The 25,932-nt window shown below is 43.4% G+C and overlaps 2 protein-coding genes across 2 annotated transcripts; one reads left to right on the top strand and one right to left on the bottom strand.

Moving 5' to 3' along the window:
• The first annotated feature begins 13,693 nt into the window (after positions 1 to 13,693).
• Positions 13,694 to 16,075, top strand: LOC123098146 (uncharacterized). The gene is made up of 2 exons (XM_044520046.1): positions 13,694 to 14,384; positions 15,770 to 16,075. The coding sequence occupies exons 1-2, from the start codon at positions 13,814 to 13,816 to the stop codon at positions 15,964 to 15,966; spliced, it is 768 nt and encodes a 255-aa protein (XP_044375981.1). The 5' UTR covers positions 13,694 to 13,813; the 3' UTR covers positions 15,967 to 16,075.
• A 1,692-nt stretch (positions 16,076 to 17,767) lies between these two features.
• Positions 17,768 to 24,600, bottom strand: LOC123098145 (uncharacterized). The gene is made up of 8 exons (XM_044520045.1): positions 24,295 to 24,600; positions 22,551 to 22,865; positions 22,028 to 22,287; positions 21,525 to 21,666; positions 21,059 to 21,430; positions 20,833 to 20,964; positions 20,121 to 20,249; positions 17,768 to 20,031 (listed from the first exon to the last, which is right to left on the bottom strand). The coding sequence occupies exons 1-8, from the start codon at positions 24,391 to 24,393 to the stop codon at positions 18,022 to 18,024; spliced, it is 3,459 nt and encodes a 1,152-aa protein (XP_044375980.1). The 5' UTR covers positions 24,394 to 24,600; the 3' UTR covers positions 17,768 to 18,021.
• Between the last annotated feature and the right edge of the window lie 1,332 nt (positions 24,601 to 25,932).

Genomic DNA, 25,932 nt, shown 5'->3' with positions numbered 1-25,932 from the left:
GAGATGCTTGCACCAGTCCATAGATGGATTGCTAGAGCTTGCACATTTTGTTAGCACCTTTAGGACCGACAAAAAAACTTTTGGTTGCATCATATACAATTCTTCTTTAATAAATCCATTAAGGAATTTAGTTTTGACATCCATTTGCTAGATTTCATAAAATGCGGCAATTGCTAACATGATTCAGACTTAAGCATCGCTACGAGTGAGATAATCTCATCGTAGTCAACACCTTGAACTTGTTGAAAACATTTTGTGACAAGTCGAGCTTTGTAGATAGTAACACTACCATCAGTGTACGTCTTCCTCTTGAAGATCCATTTATTCTCAATGGCTTGCCAATCATCGGGCAAGTCCACCAAAGTCCATACTTTATTCTCATACATGGATCCTATCTCAGATTTCATGACCTCAAGCCATTTATCGGAATCTGGGCTCATCATCGCTTCCTCATAGTTCGTAGGTTCGTCATGGTCTAGTAACATGACTTCCAGAACATGATTACCGTACCACTCTGGTGCGGAACATACTCTGGTTGACCTACGAGGTTCGGTAGTAACTTGATCTGAAGTTTCATGATCATCATCATCATTAACTTCCTCGCTAATTGGTGTAGGCATCACCGGAACTGATTTCTGTGATGCACTATTTTCCAACTCGAGAGAAGGTACAACTACCTCATCAAGTTTTACTTTCCTCCCATTCACTTCTTTTGAGAGAAACTCCTCTAGAAAGGATCCATTCTTAGCAAAAAATCTTGCCTTCGAATCTATGATAGAAGGTGTAGCCAACCGTTTCCTTTTTGGGTATCCTATGAAGATGCATTTCCCTGATTTAGGTTTGAGCTTATCAGGCTGAAGCCTTTTTCATATAAGCATCGCAACCCCAAATTTTAAGAAACGACAGCGTAGGTTTCTTGCCAAACCACAGTTCATACTGTGTCGTCTCAACGGATTTAGATGGTGCCCTATTTAAAGTGAATGCAGTTGTCTCTAATGCATAACCCCAAAACGATAGTGGTAAATCGGTAAGAGACATCATAGATCGCACCATATCTAATAAAGTACGGTTACGACGTTCGGACACACCATTACGCTGTGGTGTTCCAGGTGGCGTGAGTTGTGAAACTATTCCACATTGTTTTAAATGAAGGCCAAACTCGTAACTCAAATATTCGTCTTCGCGATCAGATCATAGAAACTTTATTTTCTTGTTACGATGACTCTCAACTTCACTCTGAAATTCTTTGAACTTTTCAACTGTTTCAAACTTGTGTTTCATTAAGTAGATATACCCATATCTGCTCAAATCATTTGTGAAGGTCAGAAAATAACGATACACGCCGCGAGCCTCAACACTCATCAGACCGCATACATCGGTATGTATTATTTCCAGTAAGTCAGTGGCTCGCTCCATTGTTCCGGAGAACGGAGTCTTAGTAATCTTGCCCATGAGGCATGGTTCGCAATTATCAAATGATTCATAATCAAGTGATTCCAAAAATCCATCCACATGGAGTTTCTTCATGCGCTTTACACCAATATGACCTAAACGGCAGTGCCACAAACATGTTGCACTATCATTATCAACTTTGCATCTTTTGGCATCAATATTATGAATATGTGTATCACTACGATCGAGATTCAATAAACCATTCACCTTGGGTGTATGACCATAGAAGGTTTTATTCATGTAAACAGAACAACAATTATTCTCTGACTTAAATGAATAAACATATTGCAATAAACATGATCTAATCATATTAATGCTCAACGCAAACACCAAATAACATTTATTTCAGGTTCAACACTAATCCCAAAGGTAGAGGAAGTGTGCGATGGTGATCGTATCAACCTTGGAATCACTTCCAACACAAATCGTCACTTCGCTCTTAACTAGTCTCTATTCATTCTGCAACTCCTGTTTTGAGTTACTAATCTTAGCAACTAAACCGGTATCAAATATCCAGGGGCTACTATGAACACTAGTAAAATACACATCAATAACCTGTATATCAAATATACCTTTGTCACTTTGCCATCCTTCTTATCTTCCAAGTATTTGGGGTAGTTCCGCTTCCAGTGACCAGTCCCTTTTGCGGTAGAAGCACTCAGTTTCAGGCTTAGGTCTAGCTTTGGGCTTCTTCACGGGGGTGGCAACTTGCTTTCCGTTCTTCTTGAAGTTTCCTTTCTTTCCTTTTCCCTTTTTCTTGAAACTAGTGGTCTTGTTAACCATCAACACTTGATGCTATTTCTTGATTTCTACCTTCGCCGATTTCAGCATCGCGAAGAGCTTGGGAATCGTTTTCGTCATCCCTTGCATATTATAGTTCATCACGAAGTTCTAGTAACTTGGTGATAGTGACTAGAGAACTCTGTCAATCACTATCTTATCTGGAAGAGTAACTCCCACTTGATTCAAGCGATTGTAGTACCCCATACATTCTAAGCACATGCTCACTGCCTGAGCTATTCTCCTCCATCTTGTAGGCAAAGTACTTATCAGAGGTCTCATACCTCTTGACACAGGCATGAGTCTGAAATACCAATTTCAGTTCTTGGAACATCTCATATGCTCCGTGGCGTTCAAAAAGTTTCTGAAATCCCGGTTCTAAGCCGTTTAAGCATGGCGCACTAAACTATCAAGTAGTCATCATACTGAGCTTGTCAAACATTCATAACGTCTGCTTCTGCTCCTGCAATAGATCTGTCACCTAGCGGTGCATCAAGGACATAATTCTTCTGTGCAGCATTGAGGATAATCCTCAGATCACGGACCCAGTCCGCATCATTGCTACTATCATCTTTCAACTTAGTTTTCTCTAGGAACATATCAAAAATATATACGAGCTACAACGCGAGCTATTGATCTACAACATAGATATGCAAAACTATCAGGACTAAGTTCATGATAAATTAAGTTCAATTAATCATATTACTTAAGAAATCCCACTTAGATAGACAACCCTCAAGTCATCTAAATGATCATGTGATCCATATCAACTAAACCATGTCCGATCATCATGTGAGATGGAGTAGTTTTCAATGGTGAACATCTCTATATTGATCATATCTACTATATGATTCACGTTCGACCTTTCGGTCTCCATTGTTCCGAGGCCATGTCTGTACATGCTAGGCTCGTCAAGTTTAACCCGAGTATTCCGCATGTGCAAAACTGTCTTGCACCCTTTATATGTGAACATAGAGCATATCACACCCGATCATCACGTGGTGTCTCAGCACAACGAACTGTCGCAACGGTGCATACTCGGGGAGAACACTTATACCTTGAAATTTTAGTAAGGGATCAACTTATAATGCTACCACCGTACTAAGCAAAATAAGATGCATAAAAAGATAAACATCACATGCAATCAAAATATGTGACATGATATGGCCATCATCATCTTGTGCCTTCGATCTCCATCTCCAAAGCACTGTCATGATCTCCATCGTCACCGACTTGACACCTTGATCTCCATCGTAGCATCGTTGTCGTCTCAGCAACTATTGCTTCTACGAATATCGCTACCGCTTAGTGATAAAGTAAAGCAATTACATTGCGATTGCATTTCATACAATAAAGCGACAACCATAAGGCTCCTGCCAGTTGCTGATAACTTTTACAAAACATGATCATCTCATACAACAATTTATATCTCATCACGTCTTGACCATATCACATCACAACATGCCCTGCAAAAAAAGTTAGACGTCCTCTACTTTGTTGTTGCAAGTTTTACGTGGCTGCTACGGGCTTCTAGCAAGAACCGATCTTACCTACGCATCAAAACCACAACGATTTTTCGTCAAGTGTGTTGTTTTAACCTTCAACAAGGACCGACCATAGTCAAACTCGATTCAACTAAATTTGGAGAATCAGACACCCGCTAGCCACCTGTGTGCGAAGCACGTCGATAGAACCAGTCTCATGAACGTGGTCATGTAATGTCGGTCCGGGCCGCTTCATCCAACAATACCACTGAATCAAAGTAAGACATTGGTGGTAAGCAGTATGACTATTATCGCCCACAACTCATTGTGTTCTACTCGTGCATATAACATCTACGCATAGACCTGGCTCGGATGCCACTGTTGGGGAATGTAGTAATTCAAAAAAATTCCTACGATCACGCAAGATCTATCTAGGAGAAGCATAGCAACGAGCGGGGAGAGTGTGTCCACGTACCCTCATAGACCGAAAGTGGAAGCGTTTAGTAACGCGGTTGATGTAGTTGAACGTCTTCACGATCCAACCGATCCAAGTATCGAACGTACAACACCTCCGTGTTCAGCACACGTTCAGCAAGATGACGTCCCTCGAGCTCTTGATCCAGTAGAGGGTCGAGGGAGAGTTCCGTCAGCACGATAGTGTGGCGACAGTTATGGTGATGTGATCCGCGCAGGGCTTCACGTAAGCACTACGACAATATGATCGAGGTGGTAAACTATGGAGGGGGGCACCGCACACGGCTAAGAAACAATTGTTGTGTCTCCAAGGGGTGCCCTACCCATGTATATAAAGGAGGGAGAGGGAGGAGGCCGGCCCTAGGGGACGCACCGTAAGGGGGGAGTCCTACTAGGACTCCTAGTCCTAGTAGGATTCGCCCCCCCCTTCTTTTCCTTCGCATGAAGGGGGAAAGGAGAGGGAGTAGGAGAAGGAAAGGGGGGGTGGCGCCCCCTTCCCTAATCCAATTCGGCCTCCTCCCTTGTGGTGGGCGCACCAGCACCTTGTGGGCTGGTTAGCCTCCCTCCTATGGCCCATATGGCCCATGTCTTTTACCCGGGGTTTCCGGTAACCCCTCCGGTACTCCGGTATGTACCCAATACACTCCGGAACCCTTCCGGTGTCCGAATACTACCTTCCAATATATCAATCTTTACCTCTCGACCATTTTGAGACTCCTCGTCATGTCCGTGATCTCATCCGGGACTCCGAACAAACTTCGGTCACAAAAACACATAACTCATAATACAAATCATCATCGAACGTTAAGTGTGCGGACCCTACGGGTTCGAGAACTATGTAGACATGACCGAGACACATCTCCGGTCAATAACCAATAGCGGAACTTGGATGATCATATTGGTTCCTACATATTCTACGAAGATCTTTATCGGTCAAACCGCAATGACAACATACGTCATTCCCTTTATCATCGGTATGTTACTTGCCCGAGATTCGATCGTCGGTATCATCATACCTAGTTCAATCTCGTTACCAGCAAGTCTCTTTACTCGTCCGTTAATGCATCATCCTGTAACTAACTCATTAGTCACATTGCTTGCAAGGCTTATAGTGATGTGCATTACCGAGAGGGCCTAGGGATACCTCTCCGATACTCGGAGTGACAAATCCTAATCTTGACCTATGCCAACCCAACAAACACCTTCGGAGACACCTGTAGAGCATCTTTATAATCACCCAGTTATGTTGTGACGTTTGATAGCACACAAGGTGTTCCTCCGGTATCCGGGAGTTGCATAATCTCATAGTCAGAGGAATATGTATAAGTCATGAAGAAAGCAATAGCAATAAAACTAAACGATCATTATGCTAAGCTAACGGATGGGTCTTGTCCATCACATCATTCTCCTAATGATTTGATCCCATTCATCAAATGACAACACATGTCTATGGTTAGGAAACTTAACCATCTTTGATTAACGAGCTAGTCAAGTAGAGGCATACTAGGGACACTTCGTTTTGTCTATGTATTCACACATGTATCAAGTTTCCGGTTAATACAATTCTAGCATGAATAATAAAAATTTATCTTGATATAAGGAAATATAAAATAACAACTTTATTATTGCCTCTAGGGCATATTTCCTTCATCTTGGATGTCAACTCTGTGCTACTTTATTCAATGGCATTCACCCTCTTGGTGGTGGCTCTTTCAACATGCCATTGGGCATGGTTCTCTTGCATATCATCTATTAGTTTCTTGACATCTTCTATGGGCTTTCCCATGATTGTTCTCCTGCAACTGTATCAAGCATGGTTTTTGGCATGTGATTTAAACCATTATAAAACATATGAAGGATTAACCCCTGCCCCATTCCATTATTGGGACAGTCCCTTATAGCTTCTTCTTTCCCACGCAAGCGCTGGTGGCTCACATTCTTCTTGCTTGAAACCTGTAATCTGAGAACGTAATTGCATAATCTTTGCAGGTGGACAAAACTTAGACAAAAATTTACTACAACAATTTGCCCAAGAAGTAATACTGCCTCTAGGTAGAGCTAGAAGCCATTCCTTAGCTTTTCCTCTTAGAGAGAAAGGAAAATAGATGCAACTTTAGAGCATCAGGGCCATAATCTTTAATGTGTGCCATGTTGCACAGTTCAGTAAAACTCTGCAAGTGCATACCGGCATCCTCAGAAGTAGAGCCTCAAATTGGTCATGTTGAACCATGGAAACTAAGTTCGGTTTGATCTCATACTCAGCGGCTGCAACCTTAGGTTGTGCTATAGGTTCACGCATGAAGTTGTTGCTGGAAGAGTACCTTGAAGCGATGGTCTTTAGCAAGCTTTTGTCGAAGTGTCAGATCCAGCTTTTGACCGGATCAACAAGCAAATAGTGATTAAAACACTCATAATAAAAAGAGGTACGGGTGTGATGTCGTAATGCTTACAACCTTATATTTGCGCTGGGATCAAATAGGATATTAATTTGTGCGCTAGAAGTCACCCATCGAGATGTGCTTGTTACGGATCGAAGTGGGGGATGTGTCCAACCGGCATGAGCCATGCATCACGAATTAGTTGTCCTACCGTAGGCCCTATCCGTCGCGCGGGGATGCCTCGATAATTAAGATAATGAAATCAGACAAGAGCTTTGGGCGTTTAATGACTACACCTCATTTATCCCCAAGGATATGATCCATGTTACCCTACTGAACCTTACTGTCACCGGTGTTTGGTATAACACTTCACGCTCTCCTTACTCCTAGCATCATCGGTGCTCGATCTCCATGATCCTGGGTACCTGCAGGGATGAAGATCGTGGACAAGACAAGAGACATCTTCACGGAACAATTTTATTTCACACATACGTGACGTTATGTTAAATTCTTCTATTGATCCCCTCAACAAATACCTTGGGTTGGAAGGCTCATGCCACAGCCCATACCTTACCGAACTACTCACATATGGAGATCATATCACGAGAAGAAAACATCTTGGAGATTGATTGATTGCAAATATGTCTTACAATGGATGCCTTGTGCAATGCACGATTACAAGTATGAACTAGATGAGAGAGCACTATGGTGGTGTTGATGGCTATGGAGATGGAAATGGCGGCGGCTAGGGTTTGTGGATGAAGATGATGATGAAGAGGTTCTGGCTGCTCCCATACTCGTTGTTCTGTTGACATTTCGATGGGGTCCCCTTTATAGAAGTTGTATAGGTGGACGACCTGCCTCGAAATCCACGTCAGACGGGCGCTCATATGAGAGCGTGCGCCTGTATGGAACAACGTCTTTTGCTCTGGTTCCGCGCAGACGTTTCCTGTTGTTTCCTTCTTCTTACATTCTCCTTCCTTTCCATTCCCACACGTGATTTCTTCCATTTTTAGCCCATTTCCCGTAGAAACACATCAAAGAGAGGATTTGTGGAATCCTTTGCATTCATTAGTCATTAGTGGCAATATCTGAGCGAATATCTCTTTTTAAACGAAATATCTTGGTTTAAACAAAGGTGAAATGAGCGTAAATATATCACTCATCAACAACATGATTTCGGAAAGTCCGAATCTATATATGGATAGTTTTTGGGGCCATCAGAGTGGGTTCCGGAGACATCTGGATAATTCGGGATTTTATTTGTGGAAGAAAGTTGAGAAGCACCGTCATGAGAAGACCACCCCTAGTGGGCCCAGGGGGGCCCACAAGGGGTGCCATGGCTATGGTAGGCCCTAGGCTGAATTCGAAGGGGAGAAATCCTTCCCTCCTCCGCCAAGTGGAGGAGGAGAAGGATTCCCCCTCCTTGGCACGCCCCCTCCTCCTCCCACCGACGTATATATGGGGAGGGCTCCCCCTTGAAGCACATCAAATCAAAGGGACCTCTCTCCCGCATAGATCCACGCTCTCCCGGTCTAATTGGCCTAAGTGTTTAGGCTCCTAATTAGATGGGCTCTAATCTAGGTATAATTGGTCTAAGTGAATTAGACTCCTAATTAGACAAGAAGCGACGCTAGGCTTTCTCGTCTCTAATTTTCTTGCAATTCTTCTTCCTGGACGTCGAAGCTCTGCCGGACTACTACCACGGAATGTGCAGATACCTCGGAGGCGTCGTCTACTTCGACTCTCAACTCACCGAACTCTTCTCGTACCTGGGAGGTGTAACCTAGCTGCAGGAATCGACGGAATCATTGAACTGCATCGACTCATCACTGCTTCCGCTACTCTGCACTGTCGGTGAGTCCGATCGTTACCACCATCTTCATAGTGATCCTGGGTGATATCGTCTAGCATAATTTTTTTGTTGCGTAGCATGTTCCCCTACACCTATATATACTAGAGGATTTTGCCCATTGAGTTACACAAGTTTTGGAGCCTCTAGCTAGACCTAAATCTCTCTAGTCCTCATAATAGAGAAGTCCTATGCGGTTCTCTTTTCATCCCTCTAATTCCCCGGCGACGATTAGGTTTGGACGGCGAAGCGCTGCCGGATCGTGAAGAATGTACGCTTGCAAACTGTAGAGAGGTTGTGCTTTCGGTTCTCGATTTGAGGGAACATTTGTGAACGGTTCGAGGGACTTCAAGAACGGCCTACACCAACTCTTTTTCCGCTACAACTTGAAGTTGGCAATCATCCAATCTAAACACCTAATGCATCTTCGTAGTGTTCCTGGTTCGATCGTAGGATGATTTTTTGTTTTCTACTACGTTACCCAACAGGGGGTCCCGAGCTGGTAGCCTTGGCGTGATGGTAACAGGAGACACAAGGATCTACCTGGGTTCATGCTCTTCAAGAACGGTCTACACCAACTCTTTTTCCGCTACAACTCGAAGTTGGTAATCATCCAATCTAAACACCTACTGCATCTTCATAGTATTCCTGGTTCGATCGTAGGATGATTTTTTTTGTTTTCTACTATGTTACCCAACAGGGGTCCCGAGCTGGTAGCCTTGGCGCGATGGTAATAGGAGACACAAGGATCTACCCGGGTTCATGCTCTTGAGGAGATAATACCCTACGTCCTGCTTGATTATACTGATTTTGAGGAAGTACAAGTTACATGTTGCTCTACTACGAGATCGTGTGTGTATGAGGTTGTCGTCTACGGTCCTCACGCCTCCATTTCTATAGATACCGAGGGTGCCTAGGGTTTACACATCGGTCGGTTACATCAAGGGTTATCATGATGAAGACGACCTCTAAGTCCTGGAGTATGCACCAAGTCTTCGGAAGATATCCACCTTGGTGCACCTAGGCCCGACAAACATTACCCACTGGCTGATCATCACCGGGGTCCTTGGACCGACCCATATGTCTGCGAGCCGACGTGGCAAGCACCCCTAGTCTAGGACACCATCAGTCATGAGCAAACTCGGGCGACTACGGGATCACGAGCGTGAGGCACCTACCAGCCATGGGAGGAGAGTAAAAGGAGACCGACGTGACAGGGTGTGGGAGGCAGCGGCAAAGCTTCACATTGGCCCTTCCGTCGGGCTTGTATGGGAGGCGAGTGACGCGTTAGCCCAGGCGGTGGCACCCTGCCACAAAGCTGGCGGGAGAGGATGGGGATGCTAATGTGGAGATGAGGTAGAGGTGGGCTGCACCGACGGTTGGGTGCGGGGATCCCTCTCGTAGTCCGATAGAACGCGACAAGGGCGTTGTGACTTCTCACAGCGATGACGCTCATCGCTGCCATGAGCGCGCTCTTGGCTGTGGCGGGCAGTTGAGATGGACGAGGTCAACGGCTTGGACGGGGTGCAGACAATGAGGTGAAGGCGGCGCTGCATGGGGTTTGCCGGAACGGAGGCGTTGCTCAACAACGACTTCAACAACAACAAGCGATATGCCTCCAAGATATCCCTTTGCCATGTTTTCCTATCATTCTTCTCTGTTCCTATGCCACTCTATTGTAGTACCATTTTTTGTTGGTAATCACCAATTAGAAAACATGGCAAATTATTCAGATTAAATGCCTATATTGCTATATCATATTAGGGACACAATTTAGGTTGGAGAACATTTTAGGTTGCCATGGCAAAAAATTGATATTGGACACATATATGCATGGTGTTGAAAGTTGACATGGCAAAAATACCTCCTCCATAAATTGTGCCCCCTAATTATGCATGGTATTGAAATTGTCAGGCCAAATTGTTTTTTTTCTTTTTTCTGGTGTTATAAGGTTGATGGCAATTTGAGGAAAAGAAAGTACAATATACATGGCAATTTTTTAATACTAGTCTATGGGTCATGGCAAATGTAGGGATAAAAACATGTACAATTTCAATAACACATGGCAATTTTGTTTGGTGACACATTACAATTTGGTTTGATGACCCATGACAATTTTAGGACTTGTCCACGTCGAAAATGTAACTACAATTGGCACGTCCCATCTACATTTTTATAGGGGTCAAAACCTCTATAGTTGCCCTCTATTTAAAAGAATACATTTTTCCATATTTTTGGCCATGTGCAAAATGAAACTGTTGGCAAATTCATATGGTACCATAAAATCATTTTGCCAAGGCAAAGATGTTCATGACAAAGTTTTAGTATTTACCATGGCAAATTTAGTAACCGCCCATGGAAAATTTTAGTAATTAACCATGGCAATTTTTTAATGTATCATGACAAATTTAGCAATTGACCATGGCAAATTTAGTTTATTACTCATGGCAAATTTATTCTTCTCGCGACAATATTCACTTCTTTTGAACCATGACAATTTAGTTGATGCTTTATTGTTTTTTAGCATCATGGAAATTGGTTTGTATGTAACATGGCGATTTTACATCATTTTTGCCATCATGGCGGCACAAATGACACAAAATTTTGTCATCTTCATAAACTTTCACAATTTTTTTGCATTTAGTCCTTTTTTCTAACCATCACGGCTAGCATGTGGGGTGCATCATGGAGAATTTACACCCCTTTCGTGCACCATGTCAAAATTATAGGTTTTTTGCCATTAATGCGTGTTTTTAGGGCCACGAAAAATTTCTTTCTTTTTTGCAACATGACACAATTGCTATTTATTTGGCAATGGAAATTTTAGTTTATGGTCAGGACAATTTTTTATGCATCATGGAATTTTTGGTGTATCGACTTGGCAAATTTTCATGACCCCAAAAAATTATTTTTGGACCACTTTTAGAATTTAATTTATCATGGAGCTTTATTTTTTGTAGCACGACAATTTTTTTTGGACCATGACAAATTTTATCCATCTTTTTTGGAACATGGCATTTTTTGTTGAAATAAACCATGCGATTCTTTTTTCCTTTTGGTTTACAAGAAGTGGCAGTTTTAGCCTGTATTGCATGGCAATTTTGTACATTTTGATGTATGGCATTTTTATGTATTGCCTCTTTTTGTTTTAAACATACATCGAACCTGCTGGGTGGTCTTTCACATTCTTTCCTTACTGGTTTTGGACCTTTCTTTTTTGCACAAGCAGTGACACCTTTTGCTGAGAAGGGCCCGTTTCCATTTTTGTGACTTGTATGTGCTTTCATATATTAAATATTTTCGACATTTGTTTACATTATTTCTACTATTTTGTGCAAACGAGAATTTTGCTGGGCCAGGAGGCCCAGCAAAGGCCTCGCTGACATAGGTTCGCACTGAAAAAGTTCATTGAAGACCAAAACATGCATAGGATTAGCACGGCATAGCTTTTTTGTTTTTTTGTTGAGAACAACAACTCGGAGTCATATTTGACGCGTAGGTCATTGAATAGCAGCCTAGCGCGTACACGCTCGCACGCCTGGTCCTTTTTATGGGCCGGCCCATTTGCAGATTCTTCCCCACCGGTTTTGGAAAGGTTCTAGAACCTCTTGGTTGGTAATGTTTTTTTTTGCATGGGTTGGCGAGAAATATTCAAATGACTAACTCAATTGCTTTTGTTCAGTCCAAATTCGGCCGAAAAATGATGGTTATGTAGTGGTATTCTGAACAACATAGGTGAGAAATGTCTTTATTTTGTAAGACCTTGAACCATTTTCTTTGTTTTTCCTTTTTTACCCTTTTTACCTTTTCTTTTGTGTTTTTTTATGATTTTTGTTTTTGCTTTTCCTCCCTTTCTTATTCTTGTTTCTTTTTTCAAATTGGATTTTTTTGAACCTGTAAGTTTTAGAAAAATCACAAAATATTTTAAGATTTCATGAAATTTACAAATTTAATAAATTTATTGAAATACGTGAACATTTTTTCAAAGTCACGAACATATTTCTCAAAGCGGTGAACATTTTTTTCAAACTATTGAACATTTTTTCAAAATGACCAACATTGTTTTCAAATTCAAGGACATTTTGAAAATTCATGTTTTTTGGAATGCACGAACAATTTTTTGGAATTCATGAACATTTTTAAAACATGTTAACATTTCTGAATTTTATGAGCATTTTTTGGAATTCATGAACATTTTTAAAACATGTGAACCTTTCTGAATTTTATGAGCATTTTTTGAATTTGTGAACATTTTTTGAAAATCATGAACAAATTATAAATTCACGAACACCTTTTTCATATTTTTAGACATTTTTTAAAAAAATTGCGGTTCTTTTTTGAAATTCATAAACGTTGTTTGAACTCATGAACATTTTTTGAATCCACTGACATTTTTTTGAATAAACAAAAAAAATTGGAACTCGTGATCATATTTTTGAATTCATGAATATTTTTCAAATGCGCGAACATTTTTTCCAAATTCACGAGCGTGTTTGTGCACAAAAAAATCCAAATTCGAGAGTATTTTTTTGAATCTGGGAGCATTTTTCAAATGCTTGAAGTTTTTTTGAAATCCAATTTTGTTGGAAATCCTGAACATTATGAAGCAAAAAAAAGGAAACAAAAAAAGGGGCTCAACGCGCCCGCACATGGGCCGGCCCAAATCATGCGCAAGAGGAGGGAGCGGGTGCGTGTAATCCTGCACCCGCCGTCTTTTAGCAGGGACAAGTACGTGCAATTGTTGTTGCATCCGCGGTTGTTTACGTTGACCTCGTCGATCCGATGACGCTGGGAGCTCAGCCATGCAATGAAGCCACAACACTGGCCACTAATCTTCATCTGAATTCGATTTGCATCGCCACAGACTGTGCGGAAGTGGTCGCCAACGTTGCCAATTCAGCGCCTTGTCGGTATGCTATGATCTTGAGCGACATCAACCACCAGAGCCAATCCTTTCCAGACTTCATGATCATTCACGAGAAGCGGGAACACAATGTAGAAGCACATTCTTTAGCTAAGGCAGCTTCTTCTCTTTCTATCGGGTGCCATGTGTGGCTTGCTGTTTTGCCCGACATTATCTGTATCCCCTTAAAAATTGCTACTTAATAAAGGTTAGAGATCCTCAAAAAAAAAAGATGAAACGTTTCAGAAAGAAAAGAAAAAGACATAGCTGAAACGGAAATGACCCATAGAGCCGCGGCAGCCGGCTAGACCGAGGCCGTGATTTTCGAAAGAGCCATACTTTCGCCATCCCGGCCCATAAAATCCTCGTGCCTACTCCGCTCCGGCGCTCCCACACCCACACCCACTGCACGGCCGACGCCCCTGTGTGCTCCGTTGCTGCGGACCATCTTCCACCCCCATCATCCTCCGGCCACCACCGCTCACCCGCCATGGCCGCCACCTCCACCTCCCTCTCCCTGGCCTTCTGCCCTCTCTTCCGCCCAACTCCCCAACCCCAATTCCAGCCGCGACACCTAGACCCCAAATTTCCCAAACCCCTGCGCCTTAGCCTCGCGCCTGCGCTCTCCTGCGCCGCCCCCCTCGCCGCCGTCCCCGACGGCGTCGCCATAGACGACATCATAGAGAAGGACTGGTCCTTCCTCAACGCCTCCGGCTCCCACCTCCCCCGCGCGCTCGCCGCGGGGGCGCTCTCGCCGGCGTCGCGCGTGCTGGCCGTGACGCCCACCGCGTCCTTCGTGAGCGCCCTCCTCTCCGAGTCCCCCTGCGAGCTCCTGGTCGCAGCGCACGAGTCGCTGTACGTGCTGGGCGGGATCAAGGAGGAGCACGACCAGGTGAGGTGCTTCCATTTGGAGGGAGGGGGAGGGGGCCAGGGAGGCGGCGTGGTGGAGGCCGTGCCGGGGAGGTTCGACGCTTTCGACGTGGTGTTCGTGTGCTACTTCCCCGGGATGGGGGTCTCGCCGGCGGCGCTGCTTAGGTCGCTCGCCAAGAGGTGCTGCAAAGGTGTGAGACCTTCTGAAATGCTACTACCTTATCTGGTTTCGTCTCTTGTTTTTCAGTCTGAGTTTATCAACGACATTACTTTGCATTTCCTTCCATAAATTGTACCGATATGACTAGATGGATATCTCTGCGTCCTTGTTGATTCACTAATGGGTACTGCTTTTGAGGTGGACGTTACAATACAAGCCACATTATTTGTAGAAATTGGTGGGTTTGAATGGTCAGATTGGCCTGTTAGATCAATGTTACATTGTTTTTGTTGAAGTCGTGTCCCTTAGGGCTCCGATTCATTAAAAGAAGGTAGAAGAGAGTTGCCTGGTTAATTTGAGGAAGCCCGGGCGAAAACGTTACAACACGCCCACAACAATGGGCATCCTGGCCGACCTGGCTCCTGCGAGGCTCGTCGGCAGAATCGGTGCTACCTAGTCCTTACGCGTTTGGGCTGGCTGTTTGGCATAGAAAGCCAGGGTTCTCATGTTGCGTTCGTTCGGAGGGTTATTAGTTAACATGTTGCATTGCCATTTACATGAACTGCCTGGATAAACTTGTTTATGTACTGTATCCTATATTGCGATGTGATAACAAATTGTTGAATGAGTACTATTTATGGTTTGTCAATTTAGTTTGCATGGAAAGTATCGAAGGAATTTAATTGAACAGATATATTATGTATTGGACCGCACACTAACTTTTTCCATTAGTATGTTGTCATACCTTTTTTTCAGAAGGGTAGTATATTCTTGTTATTTTAGTCCCTCTGAGTCATTAGGCAACTCTTTAAGTTAGTAGCAGATTTTGGTTGATGGATGCTGCTCATTCCACTTCAAGATGCACAGCACTCATTAGTTAAATCAGCCACCTACTTCTGTTTGATTAATCTTGTGCTGCAAAGTCAACTTAGAGTTCCAGTTGGAAACAAGGGTAACCTTGAGTTCCCTCCAGGTGATTTGCAGTATGCATATGGCATTATGTTCATTATATTTTGCATCTGAGAATTCAGTCAAAGCTTTAAATAATATCAGTGTGTTAGTTCAGTTAGTAGTATATATCGTGTGCTTCACTGTCATATAAATTTGCCTCACGGTCTGGTGACAACCTCACACATAACAGTCAGGTTGGTAAGATTCGTCTGCATGCAATTCTTCTTATTATTATTCAAATAAGACACCAGACAAAACTCCTCAACCTTGCCACACCTCGAGTTCAGGCAAATTTCAGGCGTTTATCAGGGTACTGCAGGTTGTTTTGGTCATGAACCAAACAACTCCTTAGCTTTGAATTCTCAAGGTTTTGTGTGTTTTAGTTCTGTGCAAATACTTTGGGTTCACAAAACCTTTTTATTGCTCAGCTGTATAATTCGACCGATTTCTTTTCGTTTCGCCTAGGTGCAAGAGTTGTCATCTTCTTGGATCAAGGTAGGCAGAGCCTGGCGCAACACCGCAGGGAGAATCCGGACCTTTTGTTCGCGGACTTGCCCAGTAGGTCTTCCCTGGAGAAGGCTGCAGATGGAAGCAAGTTTGAAATGGCAGAGTTCGTTGACGAGTCGTCGCTGTACCTTGCTGTTCTGCTGTTCCAAGGGTGAAACAGTTTTGTAAGACAGATTATGTAGACTGGTATCATCTACATCACGTTTAAGCGAGCTGCTTGTTCATAGATACGCAGGAAATTGCAAGATTAATTGTGTTTATCTACTTATCTTCGCATCTGTTTCCTAACCTATCTGACCGAGGCCATCCCTGTGTCTTTGCACCTGTGCTACTACCTGCTCCGCACAGAGCAAAGGCTTGCAATTGCAATACACAGGGAGCGTAGAACACATTATGAGAGATGTTGGGCTGGTTGCTCCGTTATATGCATGCTAATGGGGCAAGTATGTTTCTCATTGTGGTTCACCTTCATATTTTTCGTGGTCTATATCATGCGAGTTATAGCAGTCCTAGGGAATTTGTTCGGTGTCTCGGAGTTGTCATATTCCTATTAATGATTGTGACAGCTTTTATAGGATATGTACCACCTTGGGGTCAGATGAGCTTTTGGGGAGCAACAGTAATTACAAGCTTAGCTAGCGCCATACCAGTAGTAGGAGATACCATAGTGACTTGGCTTTGGGGTGATTTCTCCGTGGACAATGCCACCTTAAATCGTTTTTTTAGTCTCCATCATTTACTCCCCCTTATTTTAGTAGGGATGTCCGTTCTCTCTTCCCGTTTCCTGGAAGCAAGATTTGCAGAGAGCCACAACTTCAGTTTTGCTTGTGTTAATTCATCAATTCCATCCTCACATCCGGCATAGTGCTTATGCAAGAAGATGTCGGCATGTATATGGATGGGGCTCTCCGGTGGTGGCTCGCGTTGCTCAGTTCCGGTGGTGCGGCGTCCTCAATGCAGGCGGAAGGGGATAGGGTTCCCCTTCGCGGCAGCAGTGGCGTGGCGGAAGCCGAAGGCTCCCGGTTTTCCATTGTGGTCGGTTGCCTTGCTCGCTTGCTGCTCTTCGTTCACCTCGGTACCCTGCTGCCTCCTTCGACGACAATTGCTCCTGGAAGCTTTCCAGTCCCACTTGGTCTTTCTTGGACAGCAGTGGTGCACTGGTGCTGTCGGCGAGGTGTGCCCGGATCGAGGTCGCTCTGAGGCTGCTTTGGCTTTGAGGTTGGCATCCTTCTTGCTCTTGGGTGAGCGTCTCTATACTCCAATGGTACGGCACCCTTCGAGCCAAGGCAAGGGGATAGGGTATCCTGTTCTAGACACCATGATCTTCAAACCCCTGTGATGATTGGTTATGCCATGCTTTGCTGCATCTGCCATGGCCTTCCTTGGTGCCAATGTGTGGAGTGCATCACCATTCAAGCTTTGTTCGTTGTTTTGACTACTCTTGGATGCTCGTAGTGGTTTTTGTTGTCGTTAGCTTTCCCCTTTGCATCAGTTTGGCCGTTGTGGTCTGTTGGTGTGCTGTAATTCCTACCAGGTTGATGGCTTCGTGCGGGGCTAATCTAGAACCTTTTGTCTAAATAACTGTAGATTAGCATGGTGTGAGCAGCGCATACGTTTCTGCGCCGCCACAGAGCACATGAGATACCCAAGACAAATTGTGGCACAGCCACAGGGATGATCTAACGACTTCTCTAAGGTCACCGGCATAACGCTTAGGGATGTAAATGGCGCAATAAACAGCACCGCAGGCCCGTTTAGTTCACTTTTCCCATTTACATCCCTAATAACGCTGCATGTTCCAGGTGATCACCGGGATAGTTCTCGGCCAGCAGTTTCATCCCGTGCATAATAAGTAAGCGATGATAAAACAGCTGGAAAAAAAATTAAAGAGAAGAACACAGGAACCAACTCATTCACATGGCAGCATCAGCATTCTGAAAAAGGAACTACTGAGAATTGGAAATTTACCTCGTTTATAAATCAAAAAGGCTACATAATACACTATCTTCTCATACACACAAAGGGAAAATATAAGAAAAAAATGTATAAAAGATATAGTTCCCGGCCCTATAGTCCAAAACTGAAGGCACGTAAGCATACAGAAAAACCACTCAAAACATCCTTTATTTCGTTCGCTTGATACAATCACTCACCGTATACAGTTGTAGGCAGTAAAAATGAGAAGAGCACGTCCCCCATGTGTGTTGCTTTTAACGGGATAAAGGGAAATAGCCGCTTTGATCGGTGGAGAACAGATTATACTCCTTCACATCTGTCTGCTCTCTAGAGCATGGCTGCGCTTGAACCGGAGCAATTGGCGGCATCCTTCCTACGGAGTCTCCACTCTTACCATCTTTGGGTGACGGTGGGCCTTGCGGAGCTATCGGCAGGTTGAATTGGAACAACGAGAAGGATGCACTTTTGTCAGGCAATTTGTTACCATCTGGAGCATCCTTCGGGCCCATCAGCTTCAACATTGAATTAAGCCTGTCTGGATTCAAGCCTCCATAAGGATGACCACCAGTTGGCGCTGTTCCATGTCGGTAAGGGGGAAGGGGAGGCGGAGGCATGACTCTGAAGCTGGCCGGTGTCTTGAGAATTTGCTCGGGGTGAATACAACTAAAAGCAGGAGCTGGGTAGCGATGTACATTGTTGTACTGCACCGAGAAATCAGCAGGTCCGTTCCCAGGTACTCGGAATCCGACTGGACCAGAGAAGAAATTGGGTGGCTGACCATACTGGAAGTATCCATTTGTTGGAGCACCACACGAGTGACTGTGTGGCCCAATTGTGGTCGGTGAATATGCAGGTGGTGCATGCATGTTCTGCTGATGCGATGACTGATTCTGGAAGGGGAGTACACTGAATCCAAATCTGTCTTTGTGAGGCGGGCATGTGGCTTTTGGGTGGTATTCTCTGAAACCATTTCCTGCACACGTCTCAAATAAAGAACGTGAAGCAGTTCTTGTTGATGGAGCTTCTGTAATGATGTTGACTCTCTCCGAAGATTCCTCTGAGTCAGATGATGATGATTCTGGAGTATGAGCGCTCAAAGACGTCACACTGCTTGAACTGCTTTCTCTATCTGCCTCGCTCATACATGAAGATGAGCCATCAGAACTGGCAGAGTTCGTCATGAGCTCTTCGTCTGGCTTAGAACCTTCATTATTTGTTGAGTGGCATATTTGTTTATTCGTCATAGGAGTTCCATCCGAACAAGCAGATTGATTTTCCTCGCGTTGTCCATACGATTGATCTGTTTCTGATTTACAAACATCAGTGGAGCTTTCAGAAGCCTGGCCTAGTGGTTCACATCCTGTGTCAAGCTTTTCACATCCACTAGTATCACATTCCACTGGTTTGGGTGACTCAACATTGTCAACTGATCCTGACATATTATCTGTGTCATTTAAGCCAGTCTTTTTCCGAGTATCCGTTCTCTCCCATACTTGTTTTGGAATTGCATTTCTCTCGTATGTACTACCAACACGGCGGTACTGCACTAAAGGCTTATCAACTCCTGTTTTCTTTGCCATCTTCATCTCCCTGCCTGCTCTAGCTGTTGGCAAAAAACAGTTGTCCTCTGTTTTGTAACTTTCCTGATGATCACAGCTGCAAGAATTGTAGTCTTGCCTATATCTTGTTCTGTTATTTGTACTACACACCGAGTTACAACTTCCATCACCATTTCTCATCCTTTCCATTGATCGCCACTGCAGATTGCCAACACTTCTAGATTCATCTCGGCCATCATCATACCAACAAGAGGAGTGGTCTTGAGGAACGTCCTTTCTCAACCTCAGATTTCTTCGTGATGGTTTTGATTGCTGGGATGTGAAAGGTTCACTGCTATTAACTGGAGGACATTTGGTCACTGTATCGCAGCAGTCTATATTGTTTTGTCCATCAATTTCTATGCATGAAGATTCAATCTCAGCGTGGCACAGAGCCACAGCTGTGGAATTATCTTCCTCTTCACTAGCTGCTCTGGAGCCAAAAGTATTTCCTGATTCGTCGTTAGTACATGTCGAGGAGTTGCTTAGAGTTGAGGATGAAATGTCGTCTGATGTTTTGAACTCATCTCTTTTCCCCTTGTCCCTTTCCTTCTCTTTCAGCCTCTCTTTTCTCCTGTGCTTCTTTTCTCTCTCTTTTGTTCTCCTCCTCATCCTACGCTCTTGTTCTTCACGCTTCTCTTTCTCCTCTTCCTCGAGAAGCTTGTTCTGCAAGGAGTCCACAAAATTGATATTCACAAATACAAATGAAACTACCTTCCCCAAAATTTATTTGCACTTGCACAAACAACACATACCTGTTTTTCCAATGTAATGATTTCTTTGCATGCTACATGCACTCGCTCCTCCAGAAGTTTGAGTGCCAAAGACACAAAGACACTTTGTGCATTTTGCTGGGCTGCGCCTTCTCTAAAAGCCTTCTCAACCTGCAAAGAATATTTAGTATACAATTAATGCTTGGAGTATGAGTGTCTAATTTCTCAACAAATCCTGAATAGTTGCTGGTGGACTACAGTCACACCAATAGTATAGCAGGAAAAGAGCTTGTCCACAAGCTATGTATGTGGCAGGTAAAAAATATATCAACCCAAGTAGCCACTAAAGTTTCAATCTTTGTAAGATAAAAATAAAGCAAAAGAAAAAAACCGTATCAATCACCTAAAAACAATCCATTCATCAACAGAAAGAGAACACATTTATTACTTCTATACTGAGGTAAAGAAATCAGATGACATACACCACTAGAAGTCTTCAAATCACATAGGAATAATAAGAACTGGTGTGTTACACTGTTACTGTAGTTTCCTTGTAAGATTGCAACCAAGGAATAATGTATCTTACTGAAGATCAACTAGTAAGCTGGAATATACTGCTAAGACACCTTAATTTGGTAGACGTTATTCATAATTTATTTGTAAACATATATTTCTTGTCCTTTGTGCAATCAGAATCATTCATTATACAGGTACTGCTTCCAATAACTCTCGAGACGATTTGACAATCAATTACCTGTTCTTTGAATATCACTGCAGCAGCATCCAAGAGAAATTCTCTTGCCAATTCAGGACTCTTGGCATGCTTCTGCGGATGAGAGCCATCACCGTCAAGATCATTTTCATCCCTTTCCATGGCATCATCCTCCTGCTCATGTTTTCATTAGTTAGTATTACAAATGCTCTCAATTAAGCGTATCTTAGCTAAAGATGTAAGCTACCATAAGTGATATGTCACGTACATCCTCTTCCTCAGCCTCTTCAGCATGCTCAAACAAACTTCTGATACTTTCACCCTTTGTAATTGTCACAAAACCATCTCCCAGCACCAGCCTGTGATGAACACAAGATTGGCCCTTCAGTGCATGTGCTTTTACACACATCTCCGTATAGCGGCCATCAAGCTTCCAAGCTCTCAGAGTTATGAAATAATCTTCAAATTGGTCAAGATCAATCCCACTTCTTTGGACTTGGGTCTTCATCCCAACATTTTCAAAGCCAAAAACATCGGATTGTCCTTCATCTGTCCCAATAGCCCATTCAAAGTGATGATAAGACCCATCTGTCTCTGATATAGATTGGCGCCAATCAACTATGACGGAATCCTCAAATACCTGCAAATAAGAGAAACCAGATTAACTTCATAGGAATTCTAAACCATATGCCACTCAATTTAATGCATGGTCAACATTGAGGAGTCACCCTGACCTCGCATTGAAAAGCATAGTCCGCAACACAGAACCAACTGGTGCAACGAGGTTCCCTTCGAATGCGTTTCAGTTCCTTCAGCTCCTTGAATTCACGGATAACATTCCTTCGGCAATCTCGGCAAAATCTCTTGCTATCAAACCTGTTAAATAAAATTTTCCAAACTGTTAACTCTTCTATTAGCAGCTGCCAGAAAATACCAACAAATGTCAGCATTTTAGGACAAATTTACTCCAACTCCCAGCAGGCTTAAATGGAATCATCGGTCGACAGTAAAACTCGTCAGGATCTTACCATATCTATACAATATCCAGTGGAACTAAAAAAGACATTACAAATACTTGCTAAGATTGTTCTCTAGTGCATCTTACACGTGGTGGATATAAGCAGAGTTCGGTTTCAGTTATTTTGTCCGTAAGTTGAATGCCTAGTTCAAGTAGTGTTTTATGTCTCTTAACTTGAACACGAAACGAAAAGTCTCTCCATTATGCTCAGTTGCTCACCTAAACATAAGTCTTTCAATGAAATCATCCTCCTTCATCCGCAGAAGAGAAGATCTAGTTTCGTCGCATAATGCTGACCAGAAATTCACCAGTGTATTGCATGAAAGGTGGGCTGTATGCAGAGCACATGTTTCTCTTGTTCCATACCCCCTGCTATAGCTAGCCATCCCTTGGCTAATCCATCCTCTGCCACCCCCACCACATGCATCAGGATAAAGCATTTCTCGTTCCCTTTCTCTTAGTCGTGCATTGTCAAATACCTGATTAAACCAATGACGGGTGCATTAGGAAATAGAGTGATCAAATATTTCTAATCTAGAATTAAATATTGTGAGTAAAACCCACAGCCACATGCATGATTTGAGATTGCTTCAGATATAGCAAAGAGCGATTAGTTCAGACAAATAAAGGATCACTAATTCAGTATACGAACATATCAAAGTAGTTATCAATCTTAGTTCACCGATGCAGAGAACAAAATAAAATATGAACCACAAGTTATGCCACAATTGTTTACACTTACATTCTGGAGCACCCGTAGCGAGTTAGCTTTCATAAAGCAGTCAATAAGCGTAAGGATGCCATCCTTTGTTGTTGCAAGACCTCCCCAAGGGTGAACAGATGGATCCTGAGATCCATTTTGCTGCCTAATCTTTGATTCACCACTTGAGCTCAGACAATCAATATCTGAAACTTCTTGCTGCAGCGACTTGAAATTTTCCAGAAGCAACCCATTGCACCTTGAACAGTAGAAATTCTTGCGAGCTTGTTCAATGAGGGTTTGCTTATCCAATTTTAGAAGCTCCCGCCGTGCTTGCGGTGGCAAGTCATTCCAGAACTGAAACAAGTTCAATCCACAGTCATAAAAGTTATCTTGAAACTCACATAACTTCATTTTCCAAGATAAAAATATGATACCACTTAAAAAACACATTCTAGTTTTATTTCCATTACATAGGAAAGTGGATACTCCAAATGAGGGGACAAGAAAACTCTATTATGGAATAGAAATCAATCATGATTTTACACAAGAGTACAGCACCAGCACATGTACAGCTCCAACCAAGGCAGAGACACGGAGTGCAGCAATGTCAAGGTGCCTCAGGAGAGTTGTAACGGAAAATTGAGCACATTTACAGCTTCAACCAAGGCGGAGTGCGGCAAAGTCAAGGTGCCTCGGGAGAGTTGTAACGGAAAATTGAGCACATTTACAGCTTCAACCAAGGCAGAGTGCGGCAAAGTCAAGGTGCCTCGGGATAGTTGTAACGGAAAATCGAAGGTCATTGTAGAAACGTAAACAAATTTAAAACAATAAATGACATGGCATATTAATATTCCACGACAGAGATACAAAACAAAGCACACTTATTTATTCTACCTGTATCACCATTTGATATCCAATCTAAATTCCACTTGCTGTGCTTGCTAGCTTATCATCCTACTATAATGGAAGGAAGTGAAAGATGTAAAGTATGAAGACTTGGGATCGGAGAGTGAGGTGCATGATTAGTTGATATGAACTCAGTCTCATCACAACTCGGTGAAAATTTCAAGCATATTTTTATCCTGTTTTGAGCCAATAGTTTACATCTCAAGTGTTCTGACAGAATTTTGTTTTCCCAACTTGATCGAGCATTATGACATGCCAGAATTATTGCTTTATATCCTTCTCGAATGAGGAAGAATTAGAAACCAGTTCTAAATCAAGTGTCTCGAGCCTTTGCGAGACGACTCCATCACCGACCACTCCAAATCTCCAATTCAACCCATACCAAAGCAAACTCATAATGAGAAGTATCAATAAGGCCCAATCCTGTTTTCCTATTTAAACATACCAAACCAAATATGCTACTCCAAGGGTTAGAGTCCCGAAGAGCAATGCACCAACTCAAAGTCAATGCAATATAGCTGCCCACAGAGTAACTAGTACTAGTACATATATGCTCGTCAGGGGCACATGGGTAATCCTGTTGAATCTAAGAACCATAATTCACTGGGAACATAAATATCAAAATCCAAGCAAGCTAAGCTTAGTAGGGAGGGGCCAAGGGGCGCGAATCCTTTTTGATATCACCAACTAAAACGCCTCGGTTTCCCCGACACGGTGCCTTTTATGTGAACTACACACCGAACCCGAGCCAATCCAAGGCAGACGCGGGGCAGCCAGCTCAGTCACAGATTCGCAGGGACGACACCGCCGAACCCCAATTCTCACATCTCAAATGAAACCACGGCACAGTACGGAATCGACGCCCACGCAGCGTTACCTTCTGGAGGCGATCGAACGTGATCTCGTCCCGCCGCCGCGACCAGATCCCCGATCCCGAGGCCGAAGCCACGGCCGTCTCCGCCGCGACCCCCGCCATCAAGTCCCCCCGCGGCCCTCAACACGCAACGACGTCTCCGCGCCCGATCTACCGCCGCCGACGCCGGCGGCGACACCTGTGGCCGGAGAGCGAGGGGGCGGGCGCGTCGCCGGAGCTGGGGCCGGGGCCGGGGCGGATCGGCCGCGGTGGTGGCGCCACCGGGGTTTTTGCTGGCGAGAGGGCGAGATGGGGGGGGGGGGGAGGTGGGGAATGATGAGGTGAGGCGGGGCGGGGGGTGGGGTGGGGTAAAAGGAAGAAGATGAGGAGGAAGAGGGGGGAGGGAACGCGACGGCGTCGTACGTTTTTTAACCGCCACGGTCAGGCTAGGCCGCGCGGTTCGATTTCTCTTTCTCTCATGGGTCCGTTCTACTGGTTTCGGGATTTTAGACGGGCTGGTTAAAACAGCCGCCGTGGTTTACCATTGTTACAGGCGTTCGAAATCTGGTGTGGTGTGAGGTGTTTTTGTCCTTGGGTCCTCGTGGAATACCGAATTCCCGTTTCATAGTCGATGGGTGTCACATGATGTGCCACTTGTTTTCGGAGGCAACACATGGTGTGTCATCATAAGTTCATAATGACTAAACTTGAGAATGCATGATCTTTTCACCGAAATACTAATCCCGAGTAGTAGAATAACTTACAGCTTTATTTATGAAAATACTAGTAGAACAAATTGCAATTTTGTTTCCTGTACTTTCCAAGGTTCTTTAGATCTGTCGTTGCACTCTTACGAAGGTTGGTGAATACTTTGAATGTGTATGTACAAGTAGTTTGTGAGCTTGATATAATGGTCATTGTGCGGAGTTACCACTTGTAAAAGTAAGTGTGTCATCCCCCATTCAACTAGTGTCGATTCATACACTAGAACAACGTGCAAAAATCCAAGAGAACATGAAAATAGTTTACATCCTTTTAGAACTTAGCATCAAACTATAGATGCTCAAAGGAAATAAATCAAATCTTATTAGCTTGATATATAATATACAATACAAATAGCCAAATGAATTGAACTCAATATTTATTATATGTGACTAACTAACTATAATTAATAGAATAGTACCACGTGAATCATAAGGGCATTTTCAGATTGATTTGGTCTCTGCGAGGAAAATGATGGCACGGATGTGCCTAGAAAAGGTGATTACAAAGTTTTGGTTTATGAGTTTAGCAGTAGATCTCATCTTGAAGGCAAACAATGAATGTATAAAATGGAGACAACATAAAGATGCTTGTGTCATTTTATTTTCACAATACAAAGGTTTATTTTCTCAAGACAACCAGGTGGATCACATCTTAGATTGTTGTGCGGGATGTTAGGGCTTTCTATTTAACACATGAATAAGAAAAATGATAGGAATGTCATGTACGATAAATTCCTAAAAGATATTAAAACACATCAACTTGATAACCGTAATTTGGATAGTTCATAACATAGAGCTTTGGAGGAATGTCGCTCATGTTGATTTTGTCCCCCATGAAACTAGGGTCCTATGATTGAAAACTTCAGTCCTATGATTCAAAGGGGCAAAATCATAAGGA

Source organism: Triticum aestivum, chromosome 4D (assembly GCF_018294505.1).
Source record: "Triticum aestivum cultivar Chinese Spring chromosome 4D, IWGSC CS RefSeq v2.1, whole genome shotgun sequence".
Taxonomy (NCBI): domain Eukaryota; kingdom Viridiplantae; phylum Streptophyta; class Magnoliopsida; order Poales; family Poaceae; genus Triticum; species Triticum aestivum.
The sequence above is the reverse complement of the archived record's forward strand: the minus strand, read 5'-3'. Positions and strand labels throughout refer to the sequence as shown.

What these genes read in the sequence shown, in the direction of transcription:
- LOC123098146 (XM_044520046.1), top strand. Translation starts at nt 13,814, where the DNA reads ATGGCCGCCACCTCCACCTCCCTCTCCCTGGCCTTCTGCCCTCTCTTC. An exon ending in CGCCAAGAGGTGCTGCAAAG is followed by an intron (nt 14,385 to 15,769) that starts GTGTGAGACCTT and finishes CGTTTCGCCTAG; the next exon opens with GTGCAAGAGTTGTCATCTTC.
- LOC123098145 (XM_044520045.1), bottom strand. Translation starts at nt 24,393, where the DNA reads ATGGCGGGGGTCGCGGCGGAGACGGCCGTGGCTTCGGCCTCGGGATCG. An exon ending in ATTGAAAGACTTATGTTTAG is followed by an intron (nt 21,667 to 22,027) that starts GTGAGCAACTGA and finishes TTTATTTAACAG; the next exon opens with GTTTGATAGCAAGAGATTTT. An exon ending in CAGTGATATTCAAAGAACAG is followed by an intron (nt 20,250 to 20,832) that starts GTAATTGATTGT and finishes TATTCTTTGCAG; the next exon opens with GTTGAGAAGGCTTTTAGAGA.